The 22,927-nt window shown below is 36.1% G+C and overlaps 1 protein-coding gene across 7 annotated transcripts in view; it reads left to right on the top strand.

Annotated features, from left to right (window-relative positions):
* tns1b (tensin 1b) overlaps positions 1-22,927 on the top strand; it is a 793,111-nt gene that overhangs the window by 713,286 nt on the left and 56,898 nt on the right. For 6 of the 7 annotated variants that reach the window (XM_051930510.1, XM_051930508.1, XM_051930509.1 and 3 more), the window contains one exon: positions 16,048-16,131. The exons of the other annotated variant lie outside the window; for it this stretch is intronic. In XM_051930510.1, the coding sequence (XP_051786470.1) occupies positions 16,048-16,131 (84 nt within the window). The remainder of the gene's footprint in view (positions 1-16,047; positions 16,132-22,927) is intronic. 7 annotated transcript variants of the gene reach the window in all.

Genomic DNA, 22,927 nt, shown 5'->3' with positions numbered 1-22,927 from the left:
ACAGTGAGTGCGATCCTCCTTATTACTTATCCATATATCTAACGCTGCAGAACAAACAAGTAATGAATTCACAATCACAGGTACAAAACGATACGGCTCAAGTGACGGGACCAAACACACGAACCCGCATGAAAAAAAAACAATACACGTCAGCGCATACAACGCTCTTCTGAAACCCCGGAAGAAAAAATGTCTCGGCTCCAAAAACGCAAAGCTCAACTAACACATTAACAAACGAGCGCAGATGGACAGACACAATGAACGTACACGCATACAGCACGCGTCTCAAAGTGCTGCATCAAAACAGGCAAGGGTTCAAAACAAAACACCTCGAGTCTCAGAGATACAAAAACGGCAGCGAAGGGACAAAATAAATAAACGCAATTCATGAAAATTCATTGGGATTACTGAATGTCATTTACAATCATTATCATTCACTTAACTTCCCTGAAGAAACAACTAGCAATACAAGTAATGAATTTACACGTTATTGTCAAAAGGGTCAAATTAGACTGCCTCCTTTACATTCATATCCTGCATATCTACAGAAGCTTCTAACTGACGAAGTACCTGAAAGTGAAAACTTTATGAACTGCATTAGATCCTACAATAGTTCATTTGCTTTTGCATCTAATGCCATCCAGTCACTTACTCAACACCATTGATAAACTTCTACAAACGTTGATAAATAATAATATTCCCTTTGGAGCAAAGGTACTTTTATTAGGGGGAGATTTTACACAGTGCTTAGCTATTGTTCCACATTCCATGCGCTCGGCTATTCTGCAGTCCACCTTAAAATACGCAGACAATTAGCATTGCTTTCAAAAGAGTTACGGAGATATTTGGAACAGCAATCTCATTACACCAAATACCCCTTTTAACACAACAAACTATATTATGTCCAAAAAATATTAATGTTGATCACATTAGTAACCAGGTCATTTCATTACTTCCTGGAGTTGCACAGCTCTTTCTAAGCTCTGACAAAGTTGACTCTGATGACGACAATGACCATCTTAATTTCCCCTTAGAATATTTGAACACTATTAACCCAGCCAGATTAACACAACACAATCTTAGCCTTAAAAACGGAACAATAATCATGCTATTAAGAAACCTTAACACTAAACAGTGTTTATGCAATGCTACACGTTCAGTCGTCAACACCATGCCACACAATGTTATTGAAACAAAACTTCTTACAACATCACATGCTAACAATACTGTTCTGATTCCTAGAATTAACCTTACAAGTTCTGACCTGGAATTACCTTTTACTCTTATACGGCGACAGTTCCCCATTAAAACCAACCTTGGCCATGGCCATCAACAAATCACAAGGACAAACAATACACAAAGTTAGCATCTACCTCTCTGAGCCCGTTTTTGGACATGCACAACTTTATTTGCTTCCTATATGCGTCATCTACACCTTCACACTATGCTATATCTCATTCATACATCACGCTCTTTGTAATTTCACAACACCAGGGGTTGGCGAGCGAAGCGAGCAGGGGGCGGAGCCCCCTAGTAGATCGCTATTTGGAATACATGCATTTCATGCGTGTTCCATTTCTACAGTAATCTTTGTAAACACATTGCTAAAACAGAAACTTTTTCATATTTTAGTAATAAATGTTACAAAATGTAGGCATAAACTATAGAATCTGTGAAGCCTGAAGTCCAAACATCAAATAAACACTTTTCACAAAAGGTTCAAGGATGATACAACAGCTTCTGTGGCTTAACGCTACGGTTTGCAGACTTGGAGCATAACTACCGTGCTACAGAGACGTGAGTTCGATTCCCAGCTTTGAAGAAAGTGTGTTTTTTTTTTTTTTCCTCAAACGGACATTGAATTTATAAATTGGTATGCACTGTAAATCGTTAACTTTAAAATGTCAATCGCGGTTATTTCTGTTGATTAATTCATGCTTTTTTACTTAGAGTCAGAACAGGAGCTTTTTCAGCTTATTCAGCTTCTGATCTGACTCAAACAGCGCCAGTATAACTTCACACCCGATCTGACGCTGTTCGTTTTCAAATAATATTGCATTACTTCGACGATGTTTTCTGATTGGTACTATTCGCGTCATAAAATGATTTCTTCAAAACGTCACATATATTTGTCTCTTTCTTTTTTTAAAATGTGCGTTGTAGCACTCAGCAACTGGCCACCTGCATGTTCTTGCGCACACTGAATAAGACAGCGCTATATGCAATCATCAGATTCAAATGTTAACAGTTATATAGCACAGAATGGAAATCAGCAGTTCTTAGCATTGCACCACGCAAGCTGTCATATCAACCGCCTACTGTAACTTGCTTTCTTTTTTCTTCGGTTATAGTCTTGAATAAAAGTGCACTTGTTTTTTTATCTCTTACATCAACATATGTTCTTGTGTTTGAGCTACATGGTTATGCTCAAAAAATACACGTATAATGCCACGAAAAGTGCATGCAGACACTTCAGTTCGCAAGCATCTGTACGACAATGCAGTCACAAGGACACTGCAGAGGTTTAGCGCGTCTTTATGTGAAAACAGCATCAGATGGGGAGTGTCTGATGATTGCATATAGCGCTGAAGTTACTGCTCTTTACTATGCTTTCCTCTGCATGTCCTGGAGTACAAAAGAAACAGCATACAGCAACACGTGGGGACTGGCAATATTGGGGGAAAAAAACACGCGGTCGTATGTATCGTGATACACTGCAGAACTATAGCGCGTAGGGAAGGATCTTGAACGCGACTGAGACAATGAAAAGTGAATTTAAAAAAAAAATAAAGCTAACCTTTACAAATATCATAAATTACACCGGCTGTTACAGACTGAAATCAAATGTATCTTTTTATTCTAAAATAGTGAAAATAAGAACACTTCTCAAAATGGAGTTATGCAGGATCAAACTCATGACCTTCGGACTCCCAGTCAGCGACTGATACTGTTACGCCACAAAAGCAGTGATAGCTAATGCGTGTCAATGTCGCACACTAAGGCGGCTTTTTTTGGCGGTGGCTTTTTTTTTGTACCTTTTGTGAAAGTGTTTCTTTGATATTTGGACTTCAGGCTTCATACATTATATAGTTTATGCCTACACTTTGTCATTTCCTACTAGAATATTGTAAAACGTTTCTGTTTTAACAATGTGTTTACACAGATTACTGTAGAAATGCAACACATATGAAATGCGTGTGTTCCAAATAACAATCTATTATTTCTACTCTAAAACTCCACTTCACTCCCAGATAATCAATCAAGGCATGAGCTGAGAAAAGCTCGTTTACGTTCTAAGTCGTTGGGGGGATGGAATAGCCGGCTGCTGGCAGCTTGTCTTTATCAGTACATTTAGATGACAAAAGACGCTGGCGGAGAGGTGAGAAGGGTTTTAAGAAGCGATTTAAGGTGGGCCGGATCTACGAGTTTTTTCGTAGGCTCTGGTAATTCTAGTGTTAAATTACAAATTAAATTCTAAAGGTTGGAATTATGGATTCAATGGTTGTAAGCAATCCCATAGCTCAGTAACATGCTTTGTACGATTGATGATTTTTCTTACAAATACATTTTCTACGATTATATCTGTAACTTAATGATGTTTTTTAATTTGATGGTGTTGCTGATGTATGAATATTTGTTGTCATTTGTTTATTTCTCTTGCATTTTTATTTTCTGCAACACTGACACTTTTTTAATTGTCCTGTTAAAACAGAGTATGATAGTAATAAATTACATTGAATTCAATTGAAATTACGACAGTAAGATATACTGTACTACCTAAGATAATGATTTTTATGTAAGAAAATTCCTGCAACAAAAACTTGAAAATGGTAGTGCAAAATGTAAAAAACACACATACAGGTGCTGGTCATAAAATTAGAATATCATGACAAAGTTGATTTATTTCAGTAATTCCATTCAAAAAGTTAAACTTGTATATTAGATTCACTCATTACACACAGACTGATGTATTTCAAATGTTTATTTCTTTTAATGTTGATGATTATAACTGACAACTAATGAAAGTCCCAAATTCAGTATCTCGGAAAATTAGAATATTGTGAAAAGGTTCAATATTGAAGACACCTGGTGCCACACTCTAATCAGCTAATTAACTCAAAACACCTGCAAAAGCCTTTAAATGGTCTCTCAGTCTAGTTCTGTAGGCTACACAATCATGGGGAAGACTGCTGACTTGACAGTTGTCCAAAAGACGACCATTGACACCTTGCACAAGGAGGGCAAGACACAAAAGGTCATTGCTAAAGAGGCTGGCTGTTCACAGAGCTCTGTGTCCAAGCACATTAATAGAGAGGCGAAGGGAAGAACAAGATGTGGTAGAAAAAAGTGTACATGCAATAGGGATAACCGCACCCTGGAGAGGATTGTGAAACAAAACCCATTCAAAAATGTGGGGGAGATTCACAAAGAGTGGACTGCAGCTGGAGTCAGTGCTTCAAGAACCACCACGCACAGACGTATGCAAGACATGGGTTTCAGCTGTCGCATTCCTTGTGTCAAGCCACTCTTGAACAAGAGACACTCGCCTTTGGACTGCTGCTGAGTGGTCCAAAGTTATGTTCTCTGATGAAAGTAAATTTTGCATTTCCTTTGGAATTCAAGGTCCCAGAGTCTGGAGGAAGAGAGGAGAGGGACAGAATCCACATTGTGTGAGGTCCAGTGTAAAGTTTCCACAGTCAGTGATGGTTTGGGGTGCCATGTCATCTGCTGGTGTTGGTCCATTGTGTTTTCTGAGGTCCAAGGTCAACGCAGCCGTCTACCAGGAAGTTTTAGAGCACTTCATGCTTCCTGCTGCTGACTAACTTTATGGAGACACAGATTTCATTTTCCAACAGGACCTGGCACCTGCACACAGTGCCAAAGCTACCAGTACCTGGTTTAAGTACCATGGTATCCCCGTTCTTGATTGGCCAGCAAACTCGCCTGAACTTAACCCCAGAAAATGTATGGGGTATTGTGAAGAGGAAGATGCAATACGCCAGACCCAACAATTCAGAAGAGCTGAAGGCCATTATCAGAGCAACATGGGCTCTCATAACACCTGAGCAGTGCCACAGACTGATCGACTCCATGCCATGCCGCATTGCTGCAGTAATCCAGGCCAAAGGAGCCCCAACTAAATATTGAGTGACGTACATGCTCATACTTTTCATGTTCATACCTTTCAGTTGGCCAACATTTCTAAAAATCCTTTTTTTGCATTGGTCTTAATTGATATTCTAATTTTCCGAGATACTGAATTTGGGACTTTCATTAGTTGTCAGTTATAATCATCAACATTAAAAGAAATAAACATTTGAAATACATCAGTCTGTGTGTAATGAATGAATCTAATATACAAGTTTCACTTTTTGAATGGAATTACTGAAATAAATCAACTTTGTCATGATATTCTAATTTTATGACCAGCACCTGTATAGTATACATGGATTCAGTAAGTATTAGGGCTCCTTCACTCTCTGTACACATTATTGTGTTGTAGATTTTTGACATTTTTACCCATCAATCACTTAGTAACACATAATGACAAACTGAAAACCTGTCTTCAGAAAGGTTTGGTAATTTATTAAACATTAAAAATTGAATTCTCTCATTCATATAAGTAACAGGTTCTCTCATGACAGTAGAGGACTTCTGAAGTTCTGTTAGAGTGACCAATGGGTTCTTGATTACCTTCTTGCCTGGTTACTCGGTTTGGCCAGACGACCAAAACTAAGAAGAGTACAGGTGTTTCCGAACTTCTTCCATTTCACAGTTATTGAGGCCAATGTGTTCCTAGAAAAACCTAAAGCTTAAATTTTTTTTTAAACTTTGCCCTGATCTACTGTATGCCCTACCATGATTTTATCACATAGGTCTACAGAGAGTTCCTTAGGTTAAAAACCAATCCATGAATTCTAACATGCAGTTTGAATAGTGGGACGTTATATACACAGGTATTTACCTTTCTAAACTGTGTCAGTTTGCAACAGGTAGACTTCACTTAAATTTCAGACACGTCTCAAGGATAAGTAAAGGATGCATTTCACCACAATTTGGAGTGTCACAGCAAATGGTCTGAATACTTGTATGAATTAGGGATTTCACTGCTTAAATGTAAATATTCATTCAGTTGTAGGTTTTAATAACTTTTGATCATTAATTGCACTACACTTTTTTTGAAGTTAAAATATATATTTATTACATTTATACAGGTTTTTTCCAGTCTACCAGCTAGACATTTCCTTATTCTTTAGGTGTAATTATAAATATGCATTACCACTTACCACCATTGCTACTGTATGTAGTACTTGTTTCTTACCTAAACTTATGCTGTATGACACACACAAACAAGTAATTATCAAAGTATAAATCTTTAAAAAGTCACAGATCTATCAAATGTTTATAAGATGTTTATCAAAAAGATACGAGGCTAATACGCTTAAGTTTACAAGACAACACAAATGTTGCTGTTAAGCTAGCAAGCATATTGTTTACTAGCGGCAATTTCAAATTCATATTTAGCTCTTCTTTTTCTATTTGAAAATGTGAGCTGCTTTACTAAATGCAAGTTTCTTTACCAATCAAACACAAAATAAAAAGGACTTAATTTTTTCATTAAAGTTGAGTTTCTTGCCATTTATCTAATTGCACAGGACTAATTCTTTTTCTCTGTTTATTACTCCACTTTCTTTAATGTAATGGCTAATGTTCTGGTCTTCTCTCTGTCTCTCTCATAAAGTCTGCACTTGCTACTCTGTGTTTACAATAAATTTACTGCTTAACTGCCATAATACCTTGTGTAAAGGAGCAGTTAAACTAAATTGCCATAAACCTTAGAAAAGCAGATGCTGGGGAAAAAAAAAAAACTTTTTTGTGATCAGCCAATTTTCTTATCTCATATTGAGCCTTTTGTTGGTGGTTTGTGAGTTGGTTGCAGTGAGTCACAAATTGTTCACGTTGGTTAACCAAAGCTATTGGCAGGTCTTTGCGATATGTTTCCCTATTTCTAAGTGAGCTTATTTCAACAAGGGGGTGGTTTTTAATTGTTGCTATTGAGTCGTCAATGTACAGTGGAACCTCAGGTCACAACCATAATTCATTCCAAAACTCTGGTCGCAACCCGATTTGGTCGTGACCCGAAGTAATTTCCCCCATAGGATTGTATGTAAATACAATTAATCCGTTCCAGACCATACGAACTGTATGTATATATATATTTTTTTAATTTTTAAGCACAAAAATAGTTAATTTTAACCATAGAATGCACAGCGTAATAGTAAACTAAATGTAAAAACATTGAATAACACTGAGAAAACCTTGAACAGAGAAAAGTAACATTGCAAGAAGTCACGCTATAGCCTTACAAACCGCTTGCTGTAAACACTTTTTTTTTAATGAGTTTTAAGCACAGGGAAAAACATGAACATTTGAAAAATCCGTAATTTAATAAACAACCGAAAAAAGTAACATTGCAACAATGCACACTACAAACCGATCGCTGTAAACAGAAGTGAAGTGGAGGTTAAAATCCAATGGAAAAAAACCTTTATTAAATACAACAAGGTTAAAACAATGCTCGAATCAGTCTCTTTAAAAACAAGCCTGGTGCATTCTTTAACTGCCTTCTCGGCCTTAGGCGGCCAGCCCTCTCTCTCTCTCTCTCTCTCTCGCTCGCTCGTTGTCTCTCTTTCACTCACACTCTCTCTCTCTCTCTCTCTCTCTCTCTGCACAGGGAGAGACTGAACATGTGCGGAAATCATCGGCGCGTACGAACCGGAAGGGAAACTGGCTTGTTCGTCACCCGAGTGTGTGGTCGTGAACAGATGTAAAAGTTTGGCCAAATTTTTGGTCGTAACCCTATTTGTATGTGGTCCGAGACGTTCATGACCCGAGGTTCCACTGTATGTGAAAAAAGCAAAACTGGGATTCAGGACCATAAACATTGAGGAATACTGGCATAAGGAAAGTGGTGTGAGACAAATACATAAAGATTGGTCACATGGTGCATCACATTCAAAACAAACCATAATGGGCCTTTCAAGAGTCAGAAAACATGAGTCCCTGTGAAATAATAATAATAACAACAGAAAATGTATTACTGTGGCTGATTTGCCCTTTATTGCTCTTAGTTTTCCTACGGCCTTCGCCTTCAAGTACAAATTACCTTAACTTATGCATCCATAAATCTGTGAATGATTATGCATACAGTATACCTGTACATACACATATATTAAGAGGAGTGTACAGCATGGAGTTTGCCTCACCGTGGGTTCTGTGAAATCATGTAATGTTCCAGAACTTTGCCAAATTCCACAAAATGCCACATCAAAACATCAATAGGGAAGGTTGAACTGAACTCGTTTTAAGTGGATTATAGTGATACAATGGTTTTTTAAGTGTCCCAGTCAGCCAACTATACTGAACTGATTATTGTTGCCAAAAATGTTCTGAGTTGTGAGGCAGCAGTGCTAATCACTGCACCAGCATACCTTATACAAAAGATACAGATGGAAAGATAACCACAAACAAAGTACTACAAATGGGCAAAAACTAGTAATAAGTAAAGAAAGATGTACAGCATTGTGCTCACAGACCTTCCAGTCTTGGAGCACACATTGGCCATGCCACAAAGAGGCAGAGACGTGGGACTGACTTGTTCCAATGTTTGAAGTCAGGTCTCTGGGTTTAGCTGTACCATCTTTTTAGTTTCCAGTCTCTCTGTGCAGATACTTTGCACTTTTTCCTTCATCAGGAATTTAGAAGTGCCTTGTGAAACGTAATAAATCTTTCATTATTATTATTTTACAGTGTCACATTCTGACTTGAGTAGGAGGAGGAAGAAGGCTCATTTAAGGAAGTATTTTGACTCTTAAGGGCAGCACATGCAAATTAGCCATTTGGTGCTGCCAGTACACGGGGATTAGTGCTATATATTTGGCAGCAGCACTCATAATATTCTCATTTATGGTCAGCTAATGTACACCTTAAATGAAATCTGGCTGGACAGGGTCCTGACATCATGCATGCCTGAAGCAGATCAGGCAGCGATCTTAACAGTAAGCATGCATGAAAGTTCTGCACATGGCTGTTACGGCTTTATTATGCGGGCCATGCAAATCAACATGGGTATTTGGGGGCGGAGGGGGGGTGAATGTTTACGTAAGCCATCTGCACAGTAAATTTACAGGAAAATATTTGGTGAACAAGATCACCAGTGAAGACAGCATTTACAGCGCAATAAATGCTTTGTCAAATTCCACCAATCAACACTACATATTATATGCAGTATATACTAATAGTAATTAAGTCTTTTTTCTGAAATGGATGACAGTTATCTTACTAGAACAAAAAGGGAGAATTAACTTATATTGTTGGGACTCGCATTATAAATTATTATAGTGACCAGGAAATAGATGTTTATACAAAGCTAGGTTATTGCCAGAGAATCAAGCCTACTTTCATTTCAGCTCAAAATGCTAATTCAAAGATAAGGAAACAAAGTATTGGTCAAAAGTCGGTAGTCTTTTTTACAAAAATAAATATATGAGACATCAAAGTTACTGACCTTCAAACCATCACATGGCTGATATCACCATAATTTTGGTATTGGTACCTAGCAGCACCAAAGCAATGACATAACAATTTTTTTTATATAAAACTATGCTTGTTGGAGCCATGATGATATTCAGAAATAATTTTACTTCATTTATAATAATTAACTTTAAGCCAATTTATTAACCATAACAATAAACAGACTAGAAACAAACCCCAAAATAAAGCTGCATGGGCTCAACGTCACTAAAACAAAAAAGCATGATCATAACACTACCAGTGCTCAGGTCACCCTTTCCAGCTCTTAAATGTGAAACCAAATTGTAAAATTCTTTGATTTTTCAAATGATTAAATAACATTTTCTGTAAAGATACATTTTTTTGGGTCTCACAGCCATGGAATTCTTCCAATGATTAGAACAGTAGATTAATTTATTAATTCCATTAGTTATTCATATAAAGCGGGCAGCGCCACTGAACATGAAACAAACTTCTCTCCTCCAAGGAGTTCAGTAAAGTATCTGGTAAAATCAATTCAATATCAATTAAATTGTGAGGGCCTTGTATGCAATTGTATTCACTCATACATAAAAAACAATCCAAGACAGCTGTAAGATAGACTTGAGGATTACATAGACTATAACTGTTCCTTATTGGGTCTGCACAGTGCGACAGTTTTTTTTTTTTAATCGAATTTGAAATTAAAAACATTCTTTGTGGATGTAGTGTAATGTAATATCACAACATTAATAGGAGAGAATAGGCAATGAGTAGAGGATGGCAAGCCCCATCTCCCAATCCAACTTAAACTCAGCGCTACTATTGTTGCGTCATGTGAGGAGGCGGCCCCTGCCACTAAATGTCTCATTATCTGACACAAAAAACGTACCAGTTTAACGCAGAGTGGCTAAAAGATTTCCCAGTCTTTTTTTATGATCAATCCAATGTTTTGCAGGTACTGATAAGCATCAGGAGAAATGTTAGCAGGCTCAATGCCGTACATTACTGGAAACTCGATTTTTAAAACGGAGTAACGTATAAGCATAGCTTATAGAAAACAAAGTAAATAAAAAAAACCACATGGCATGTCGTCATCTGTGACCGCTGCTAATGACACACACAAAAATAAAAGTTAATGGGAAGGTTCTTAAAATCAAAGTGAACGTTGCGTACTGTATCGCAAAAGACGAACATCCCATCACAAAATTTGTCCCACTCATATTTATTACATAAAATAATGGCATAAACATCAATCTGACTTATGACAATCCGTATGCTAAAGGACTGGCCAAACGTGTCTATTACCTGCAGGGCTCGAGCAATGCCTCCTGCTTCTGAAGTTTCTCCAGCTCAGCATTTGTTGGCATGACCACGTTAGTTTTATGTAGGGCTAGTTGCATCTCTTATTGGTTGCTCATTTTTTTGCACACACTTCACCATCTCCAGAATGGAGTTAAATCTAATCGGTATGTCTTGTACGAGTGTCTCAGTCTTCAGGCCATGCGCGACTTGCTGTTTCTCAAGTTCTGCAGTATTTGATGGGCTGTGCTTGAAGTGCGCTGTCAAATGCACTATTTTGCAGAGGCATTGTGACAGAACGTTGAATTCTGTGTGCGATGCATGGCAAGTGTTTGAAAGGCAGCTGTCTCACAGCTGAAATTAAATTTCGTGCACTATCTGTACTGAGTGTGCTTACTTTATTCTCAACATTCCACTGCTTTGCTACCTCCATAAAATGTTTGTTGCATGTTTCGGCATGATGTCTCTCCGATGTTTTTATGACCGTCAAAGCATGTGAGTGCAGTTTCCACTGTTTGTCAATACAATGGGTTGTAACCCCGAGGTAGCTATGATTTCCAAGTGATGTCCAGTAGTCACCAGTAAGGACGACCATCTCCGTGATCTCCAACTCCTTAGCTAGTTTTGCCCTCTCTGAATCATACAGCTCGTGTATCCTAGTTACAACTGTGGCTCTCGAGGGTAATTCATAAGTTGGGTCGTTGGACGCGATCCGAATTATGTCACGCAGACCTTCGTCCTCCACTATGTAAATTGGCCTGCATGCTGTGGCTATCCATTTAGCTACCGTTAATTTGCTGGAGGTTGACTTGTCCATTGGTTTCTGGCAAACACTGTCAAGCGTGGCCTGTCGCCTATTACCCGGGCTAATGCTTTTAGTGAAAAATGGATGTTTGGCTTGCATGCGATATTGTAGGCTGCTTGTACTCCGGTGATAAACTCTGCTGGACAGTAACTACACACAACCTTAGTTTTATCGAGTGAGATATTGGGCAAAGTTTTGAAACTGAACTTCCCATTTAATAGACTTTTTTTCCATTGTTCAACAATTAGGAATATGGAGTGACTTCTATGAGAAATAACTTTAAGGCTAGAGTGGTACGCATTCAGTTTGCAGGCTCAGTTTGAACTATGGGAATTTCATCAGGGTCAAAAAGAACTTGCGTTAACGGCACTAATTTTTTTAACAGTGTTTAAGTTAGAGTGCGTTAACGTGTTATTAAATATGTATATATGTGTATATATAGATGTACTGTATGTGTATATAAATGTATATATATATGTGTGTGTATATATATGTATGTGTGTATGTGTGTGTGTGTATATATATATATATATATATATATATATATATATATATATATATATTACCAGTCAATAGTTTTAGAACACCCCCATTTTTGTCAGTTTTATTGAATTTTGTAAGTCAGTTCCAGTGGTTTTAATGGCATTCCATCCATTTAAAGTATTGAAGTATACAGCAACACATAATAACACTCCTCAGGTTCATAGAGCAACATTTACATAACTACAGTACAAGTGCATGATAAGTACTAAACTATACTATAAATAATTGGAAATTGAATACACAGTAATAAATAAATAATAACAGCAACTAATAATAAAAGCAACAGTAGTATCAAATATAATGATTGAACTGCATGTAAATAAACTACTAGGAGCAGATTGGAGCGATGGAGGGAGCACAGAGTTCATAGTATGAACAGCCAAGTTCAAGTCCAGTGAATAACCTGAAATTTTACAAAGGTAAGTGGTAAACTGCCAGATGTTAAGGGAAAAAAAAGGAAAATATTGTAATTTTCAGTTATATTTCAACTACACACATACACACCATGTATTCTATACACTGAGGTACAGGTAGTAGATTTTTATTTATTTATTTTTATATTTTGCACCATGTGTAGGTGTAGAAATTAAGTATGATAACATCAAACGTTTTGCAAACAACAAGTAACGATAATCCATCATTTTGTAAAGTGGTAGCTTTTTGAAGCAAATTGCACTAATTCTGATGTAGGGACAATGGCTGCAATGTTAAGAGGAAGAAGTTGTCAGGCAAGATTTGGCAAAACCTAGCATCAAACTCCAGACCTTTCCTTTCACTATACCCAGGTGCTCCAATGCCAGCTGAGAAATATAACCCTTCAGCATATCTTAAATTTGCACGTAGATCTCCTACCTTTTGTGGTATTATAAATACATGATCCAGAAGAGCAGTGGCTTTACTTCAAGATACCTCTGAATTGTCATACTCTTGTCACAACAGTGCGTTCCCCCCCACCTTTCTCAAGAGACTTGCCAGCGGTCTCATTTTTCAGGCACTGTACAAAATACTTACCGCAGATAAGGACAGAGGGTAGATTGAACTGTAAAAACAAATCTTTGGTTGATGATGTAACTACAATTTCATTTCCATTTGGTCACTGAAATGTTTGTAGCATTTTCACTATGATAACAATCTAATATTCTAATTGCATCCTCTTCATATGTGAAGAAGACACCAAGGTACTTAAACTCCTTCTACTTCATATTAGAGGTTAGGCACAATCTGCTTTTTTTGTGGGAGAAAACCATGATCTTACTATTCATTGGAGGTGCTCTTTGTGATCATCACCACATTGCACTTAGCTGAAAATCATTCCAGTGCGTACTTTGGATTACAGTCAGATGAGGCCAGGAGAACATAATTTAAAAAACAGCACAGATGTAGTCTTCAGGTTCCCAAAGTCCAAGCCTCCTGGATATACTGTCATGATATCATAATCATGACCAGGAGAGATGTCTGACACAACTGTAGGCAAATTTGTAAACAGGAATATTGATAAAAAATATTGTGTAGTGAGTCAAAGGCAATCAATTTAATGTACAGTATAAGTTTAATTTGCTTTTCATCAATTTATTTGTTCATTTCTGGAATTAACTTTATTCCAAGTGCATATATAGCCAGTGAATGTGCATTGTTTAATACCCATTTCTGTAGCATGGTAAGTTATTTAAAAAGCTGCATTTGACATTGTCAAAGGTTGCATACAAATGTGGGAAATCACCAACTGCTAACTGGAATGTAAAAAACAGCACAGTCGATGTTAAGTTCTGAATATTAGCAGATTTGATCTTTTCTCTTTCTTTAACTTCGCTGTGTTTTTTTTTAATTACTAGGTAGATCCTTTGTTAGAAATTACAACAGTGTAACTATTAATAAAATCTCAGTTATGTGGATAGTAAAATGTTAAAATGTTTGTCTTTGCAAAATTGATAAACTCATACAAAATATGATAATGTACATTATTAAAATAAAATTATCAAACCTCAGCAACATATAATCATTTGGACTGAAATGTAGCTTCTGACTGGGCCATTTAAGAGAATTTATCATCTTTGGTTTTTAACACTCTCAGTGGCATCAGCTAAGCTTTAGGTTGGAATTCACTGAATGAATGATATTCCTTTTCAGCCCAGATTCTGTTACTAATGGCAATACATGTTGCTTCAGGTTTAAAAGAAAATCCACTAAGAGATTTAAAGTTTATAATTTTAAATTGACCAAATTAGCTACCAGCATTACTAGCTGTATCAAGTGTGCATCCACAGTTAGAAAACAGTATAATGGGTAACTTCGGTAAGTCAAATAAAGCCAAAAGAAGGGGATTAAATGAAAGATAACAACAACATTTGTCCAGATTCTGAAAGCATTTCACAGAGCCATCTGTCAAAATCCCACAAAGCACAATAAAAAGAAAAAATATGATATAATTTTTGATCTGTGTAGAACAGAACATTGTTCAGAACTGAAAATTCTGGCCGTAAGGACAATAATCAAGTAGTGCTTTATGTCAGATAAATGTTTCACCAAATCAGACTTCAAGAGAGTGGCGAAGTAAAAACCACTGCTGAAAACAAATGTTAAATGTGGTTTACCACATGTCACATAAGACAATGAGACCAAGTGGATCAAGATTCTATTGTTCAATAAAAACAAATGTGACCTATTTTACTACAATACTGAATGAAATGGTTGCCACAAATATACAACCATCTGCAGAATAGATGGCAAAGTGGATTGATGGTTTCATTTTCAGGATGAGACATAGCAGATTTTTTTTATTCTGATGGGTGTCATACTTACGTGTTGATAAGTGGCATCATGCTGGCCATTTCTTGTTTTTATGGGTCCTTAATTTTATAAACCAAGACTTGGTGCAGAAGCTGGCTTTTAAGTGACGGCCTCAATGTGTCTATACTCAGTGTAGTTCTGTACAAGGAGATTACCATTATTTAATATATTTAATAGCTTTATTGGTAATTATGTACCTTTTATTATCACCTTGTGTATCTTTAATATAGTTTTTTAGACTTTGTATTGTGCTATGATGTTTTGATATGGCTAGTTTTCTAATTTTATAAATAACCTTTATTTAGATGTTAATTGTAGGTATCACAGTGTTTTCTCAAAAATTCTTTTCTGAAAATTTGTTTGTATATTGTTCATCTGGAAATGAATATTTCCATCAGCCCTAAAGCAACTTAGGAATATTTTTCAGATCTCCAATGTGAGGTTACAAAATGCCAGTTATTTATATGGGCTGCCAAACATATGTAACTAAAAGGCCACATAAAATAAGGTCAACAGCAGAAGGTTATTTTGTCAATAATTCTGTGTAGTATCTCAGTAAATGTTTTATGAAAGCTTTGCTAGTACTTAAGAGCCAAGTTGCTCTTAGTTAAGCTTAAGTCTGTCTTTGTTTTATCTTGAAAGATTTTCTCAGGAAAAAAAATGGATGAGTTATGAAATGCTGTTTATATACAATTTAATTAATAGTACATTTTATGAAACCACCAAAGGACAGTGAGATACTGACAATATATACCATTGTGTTTATGGTTCCTTTAGTTGTTAGATAATTCCCAATGTTATTGAAGATTGTTTTTTCTGTTTTCATATAGTAGATCTGAAAAACAGAACATATTCCTGCTCAACCCCTAATTTTCTTATTAATGCTACCTGGCTATTTTATTTTAGCATTTGAATTTACTTATTTCCTTTTTTCTTTTTTTTCTTTTTTTGTTTGTTACCTCCACCTCGGATCATCATTCATGCCTCTGCTTCTGCTACTTCTCCATTTCCTCCTCACTTTTCCACCCTCCCTGAAACCTGCATTTGTTCCCCTTCAGAATACAACGCTCGGATCAGGGGCATCTGGCAAAGTATGAACTCACCACCCTCCCTGCAGCGTCTTCGCTCTTACTCCTTCTCTGGTTTGTTCATAATTACCTCTCCGCTTCCATGTGCTTTTTTCTCACTTTTATTTCTCCTAATTTATTTTTGTTTCTTTTAGAATTAATTTAAAACTAATTGTCTTTTTTGTGCAGAAGCATAACTTAAATAATATGGATTTGGACAATATTTTAAGATGATTTTAGTCTGCTTTCATGCTATTATTAAGCAATAGTCCCATTTGAATTTATAACTTTTACCATATTCTTAGCAATTTGAAAAGTCTTTTTAAGAAAATCATAGGAATAAAATGCTCCTAAAACGTTCATTTTATGAAATGTAAAAAAAATAATTAACTAGCAATAGATCAGTTTATACAGTGTTGTGATGAAATTAAATGTGTGGGAACATAGTACTGACATAGTATATAAACTTCTATACAAAGTAAGTCTACAGAATAGAAAATATTTTTTATGCAATTTTACAGAAGTACAAGACTTCATTGTACATAACCAAAAAGTTACAGGATTCCATTACTCTATTTTTTTGATTAAATACACAGAATGCATTACTAGAAAACATCCCAGTCACACATGTGAACTGTGCCGGAATTTCTGAATCATTTTTAGGTAGATGATTCAATGTTACTTCAAATATTAGTATATTCTAACAGATTAATAAGTGATAATTAATTTTGAGTTGTTACATACAATTGTAATGGGACAAAAGTACAGGTAAGTGCAGAGACAGGTAAGTTATGAGTTAATTATGCATTTCTGTATGTAAAAAACAATAGTGTAGGGAGAAAGCAGCTGTTCCAAAGGACTGCAGACCACCACACGTTTAGTCTTTGTTTTTTGTCTTCCACTCCTCCTCTGTAAAATGAGTAAATCTGTTGCTGTTAACAGAAATTTCTGACAGAATGATTAAGACTATATTTTAATATAAACACACACATGGTTGTGTTATTGTTTAACTTCATGCGTGTGTTCATGAATATTAAAAATTTATGATTGTGCACTTTTAGATTTGCTCAGAACTTGTACTCTGTTATAGAACACTATATAAAAATAATCTGACTTTAAAATCTATTCTATTATATAATTCAGTTAATGTGGCTTTATCTTAATTGTCCCTTTAAATTTATTTAGTTACACTTTAGTTGCTTAAGTAACAAGTTGAGTAGAATTGCATTGCTGTCAAAGTGCATTACATGGTAATTTAGAAGATGTTAATCTGGATTGTTAATGGAATATTCCGCCTCTTTTAGTTTACACCAATGTTTGCATTATTGCTTACGATTGATATACTGATTTTATATGTGAATTTATTGAACTAAAAGCTTATTAGCTTTTTCTCCATGTTCATAGTAATGATGTCTTGACTTATAAATAAGTTGTTCAGTTTCTTTAGTTGTTAAGATGTTAAGTTCTGTATGCAGGGCCTGCCTTTTCCTGTGAAGAGCTTCACTTGGACGCCTGGCTTGTTCTTCATCTATTCTAGTAATTTCGCTTCTTAGCTCTGACACTTTCTTGGTTTCTAATTTATTTCTGTGGGAAAGATATGAAATAATCTGTCCTCTTAAGAAGGCCTTTAGAGTTTCCCAGAGTGTTCCTGCAGAAACCTCTGTGGGCGTGTTTGTCTCTAGGAAGAAGCTGATTTGTTTGGATATAAATTCTGTGCAGTTCTCGTCTGCCAATAGAAGAGGGTTAAGACGCCATCTGCGAGGTGTGAGGGGCTTAATGATTTTAGCTCCAAGACTAGAGGGGCATGGTCGGAAATAACAATTGTTTCGTATTTGCACGATTTAATCGTAGGCAGGAAATTATTATCTATAAAAAAAAAAATCAATTCTTGAGTAGCTATAATGCACTGGTGAGTAGAACGAATATGTTCTTGAGTTTGGGTTAAGAAACCTCCAGGGGTCTGATAAGTTGTGGTCATTTAAAAACTGTGTAATTGTCTTTGCAGTGTTAGATGTGGTTCCCCCTGTCACAGGAGTCCTATCTAAGAGTGGATTTAAAACACAATTAAAGTCCCCAGCCATTATAATTTTATGAGTGTTCACATTGGGAATGGATGCAAATAGATTTTGCATGAATTCCTTATCATCGACATTGGGTGCATAAACATTTATCAAAATCATTTTACTGTTAAATAAGTTGCCCATGACCATCACATATCTCCCTTCAGGGTCCGATACTACATCTGATGCTACAAATGGAACTGTTCTGTGTATAAGAATTCCCACCCCTCTAGTTTTCTTTATAAAGCTAGAATGGAACATTTGGCCAGTCCAGTCTTTTTGTAGTCTGAACTGATCCTTGCTTAGTAAGTGGGTCTCCTGTAAAAATACTATTTTAGCGTTTAAGCCTGTTAGGTGAGAGCATACTTTCTTTCTCTTTAATTCGTGATTCAGGCCTTTAACATTCCAGCTCACAAAGTTAACTGTCCCATCATGGAGACACTGATTCTGAGTTTTTAATGTTATTTTATAGTCTTAACTGGTAGTGAGGCAGTTTTAATCTTAATTTCAAAATTCCTCATGAGTTATTGCATTTTAGCCTATTGTTGCATTGATATTTATAGTTATAAGGATTAGAAGAATAGATTAGATATAGCCTGCTCTCCTTCTCTCCCCCCTTTAAGCCCCCCCCCCCATTTTGCCTCCCCACTTGAGGCTTGATCCCATTTCGCGATGTCCCAGTCCTCTGACATACAAAGAGACAGAGCACGTCCAAAACAAAACAAACCCCACCCCGCAGCGGCGTTAGAGAATTAAAACAAAGAGATATCTATTGCAGCTGAATTCTAAATACTATCTGCCGAAAATATAATCATTAACAGTCTTTAAGCTTAAAATAATCTTCAGCAATTTTAAGATATTAAGATAATAAAAGAAAGAACCCTGGGAATGATTTTAAAAAGTAGTCTAGGATAAACATAGTAAATCCTAATGTAATAGTATAATGTAATAGTAGAAATAGTAGAAATAGCAATAAACCAAGAGTATGATGTTAAACAGTCTACTTTAAGGTAGTAAAAAAAAAACAAAAAAAAAAAAACAACCCTACTTTAATTACTTCCACACTTCCACACTCACGTCTATAACTGTAATTAAGACATAAACATGTAATGTCCAAGTAAAGAAAAGAATGTATAATTATAATACCAGTCTCTTTAAAAGTGGATCCAACAGCAGATGATAGGTCCTTCCCATGTCTTGACAGAATACGGCTCCTTATTAACTTTCAAAAAAGTGTCAGAAACAGCTTCTTTATTTCCTTTTCAACTTCCTCCTTGCTTGGAAATGCATAATATTGGTCTTGAACTTCCACTTTCAGTTTGGCAGGATACAAGAAGCTGTATTTGATATTGGCTTTCTGTAGCAACTTTTTAATGTTAAAGTAGGCTGCGCGTTTTGCAGCTGTTAATGGTGAGAAGTCGGGGAAAATACAAATAAGATTATTTTCAAGTATAATCTCTTGCGTGTGTCTGAGAAGTGCCATCACATCAAGCTTACATTGTAATCGCTCGAAGCGGACAATAAAAGACCTAGGTTTAAAGGTGCTTGATCTGTATGTGCGATAAGCAGCTGCTATCTCAATGTTGAGTTTAAAATCATCTCCAATTATTTTAGAGAGTAATTCTACTGCAAATTTCACTGGGTTTGAGCTTTCTCGTTTCTCAGGTATACCCTCAATTCTTATATTGTTTCTTCTGCACCCATCTTCCAGGGCCGCAAGTCTGTCTCCGAGTTTTTGCATTCGGAATTCGCAGCTGTAGCTTTTTCATCGGCGTTAGACGCCAATTGTTCCGCTGTTTCAACTCGAGCCGTGAATGTCTGCTTAACGTCATCCAGCTGATCTGTAACATCATTAATCTGGTCGGCAAACATTTTCAGTTTGGATCTATTTTCTTCGATGTGTTCCTCTAATTTCCCCAACATGCTTTTAAAGTTCACGTCAAAACGTTGAAATAGACGCATTTCCCGGTCTTTGTTATCCTTCTTAAGCTCAATGTTAGACTACTTAAGCTCATTCTTAAGCTTATTCTTGTTATCCCTCTTAAGCTCATTTATGGCCGTAGCCATGGCACTGGCCAGTGTAGCGATCATCTCTTTCAGTTCAGTTTTCAGTTCGGACAGTTCGTTTCGGCTTTCGTGCTCCGCGAGTGGAAATGCAGCTCCTGTTACAGCAGGTGCTGCGGGCTCACGATGAGTAGATGAGAGCACATCCTGCAGGGCCTTTTCTAGTCTCGAATGATTCTCAGAAATTGGCAATCCATCACAACATGTATCACTTGCACATTCGCTCCCATTTTCACTCTCGACTGGAGATGATACAATGGAGCGGGGTCCCAGGAAATCTGCGCATTCGTCTGCCTGTTCCAGGTCAGTCTCTGAGAGGCCATACCTTGCACTCGGGCTGGATGTCTGCCAGACTTTGATGCAGCTTTAAGTTTCTTTTCCGGTTCTTTCTGACTTTTCTTCTTGTTACTCATGCTTGTATATTGTAGTGGAAGTTCCTTGATCGGGTTAAATACAGGATACCTCTAAATAATATGAAATATGTGGGAAAATAAAGCCGCTGCTAGCAGAGCTCTGCTTAAGACGTCCATCTCCTATAACGGACGAGACCAACTGATTTTAGTTCAGAATAATTCAATTTATTTCACTCCTGTACCTGCTTTGAAATGTAATATCTGCACTTTATATAGCATTTCAGTTAATAACAGAAATTATTATACATTTAGTACAGGTTAGTATATTAAGAACAAGAACCCTGCAATATAAAAAATGGAGTTAAATTATAATCCAATATTGGATTTATAATTTTACTTTTTTTTTTTTTTTTAGCATTTTTGCTTACTGTTTACCTATTTATTTTTCTCCTTTTTTGTTATACCTATATTTTTTCTTAACCACCTCTCTTCCCTTTGCACTCTACAATACTACATGGGTTTGAGTTTGCTTTTCTTGCTTGTCTGTGATGTTGCAATGTGCAGTACTTGTTTATAAAAATTGTTAGGAAAAGTGCCAAGTTGGGTAAATATTGATGCTGTATTTCACTTTTCATGGTATTAGACAACAGGTTTTTCAAAATGAGCACTTTTGCTAAAACAGCTAGGACTGCTTAAATCTGAAACATTACCATACTTCAAGTTTAATGATTTTATACCAGAACAATTGCTGCTTTTTCATTTAAAACAGAAAGGCAAAAAATAAAAAGGTCTGAAAAGGGAAGTTCTGTCTTCAGGAATTTGAAACTTGCAGAATTTAACTCCTCCTCTTTAAAGTACAAGGGTTTAATTTACTGGTACTTACTAAACAAAGACAAGTAGAGACACTGCTGTCTTTCAGCACTTAGAATCTATTCTAGGTCTTTTTTGAACTTCTTAAAATTCAGTGAACAGTATAAAAGAATCATACAGCTAAAATATAAGAAGTTCCTGGCATCTGGTCCAATATTAACATATTGCATTTCTCAAAATTAAATGATTCTCATAGTTTGCTTTTAAATGGTTTTAAGACAGAGATGCATGATGTGGAAGGCAAATTTATAAACAGAAATAAAACAATGCATCAAAAGGGAGTGGGTCTGTTTGTCTCATAGCAGGAAAACTCAAATTTCCATTTTTTCTTTATCTCTGGTTTGCGAATTGACACATGATCTTATATCCAGAGAATCTTTGTCATACCAGCTGGGGTATATTACCACACCAATTGTCATAGCAACACAAGTTTATGTTTGTCGTCTGCAGCTGGAAATTGTGGAATATTCCAACATCTGTTCTGTGTGTTTCATGGTGTTTTAATTCAACATCCCAAAGGTATGGGCTTTCAAGATTAAAAACGACATTAAACATTATTTGAAAAAAGTGAAACTGTAAAAGCCTCAAGGTATGTTTTACATTTGTTCAGTTACTGTGAAGGATTTGGCAGTTTCAGGAATATGCAAGTAAAGGGAATCTGAATTTTAGCTTTCACAAACTGAACACAATGGCACTTTTACTACATTTCATTTATTCTACATTCATTTATTCACTTTGTTGGTATCTGTATGATGCATAACATTTTGGATAGAGGGAGGAAACCACACATCTTTAAATACCCATGCTAACAAAATGAGACTTTCAAATTCGTTACAGATCCTGCACCAGCCAGCAATAAAACAGACTTCAAGATGACTAAATTGGTGGCAATAACTTCTACAGCACAATGCTGCTCTTATGAAACAGACAAAATATAATAAACCAAAAATAAGTGAAGCATAAAAATAGCTGCTAGTACATAAAGCAGACAAAACATACAATATAACACCATTCTAATGTATTTGACCTTGTAATTTATTTCAGATTTTGAATAAGCTGGATCAGAAGTATCTAACATAGCTTTCAGAATTCTGCTTAAAATGAAAGACATCCCTAAATTATTCTTTGCCTCTCCTTGAGGTGTACTAAATCCACTGCTCATAAAAATGACAAATGGGTATCAGGTGATGCTAGATGGTGGTACATCTGTGAAATCCCTTTATAAATTTTTCTTTAAAAAAGTGTTTTTTTTCCTTTTGTTTCTTAAGCAATTTTTCGAGCCTTGAGCGGATAACAAAATATAATATCACTATGGATCACTGAACATACAACATGATAAAGGATTTTGAATTAGTGGATGTTATTACTATAGTATACATTGCCCACAGCCTGTAGTGTTTATCTGGGTAGCAAGTGTTTATTTACCCAGGAAAGAATTATAATCCTTAAAGTAAATACAAATATACACAGATACGAAAAGTTATCAACAACTTCTTGTGTTTCTAAAAACATATTGATATCTTG

Source organism: Erpetoichthys calabaricus, chromosome 8 (genome assembly GCF_900747795.2).
Source record: "Erpetoichthys calabaricus chromosome 8, fErpCal1.3, whole genome shotgun sequence".
In the NCBI taxonomy this organism is placed as follows: domain Eukaryota; kingdom Metazoa; phylum Chordata; class Cladistia; order Polypteriformes; family Polypteridae; genus Erpetoichthys; species Erpetoichthys calabaricus.
The sequence above is the reverse complement of the archived record's forward strand: the minus strand, read 5'-3'. Positions and strand labels throughout refer to the sequence as shown.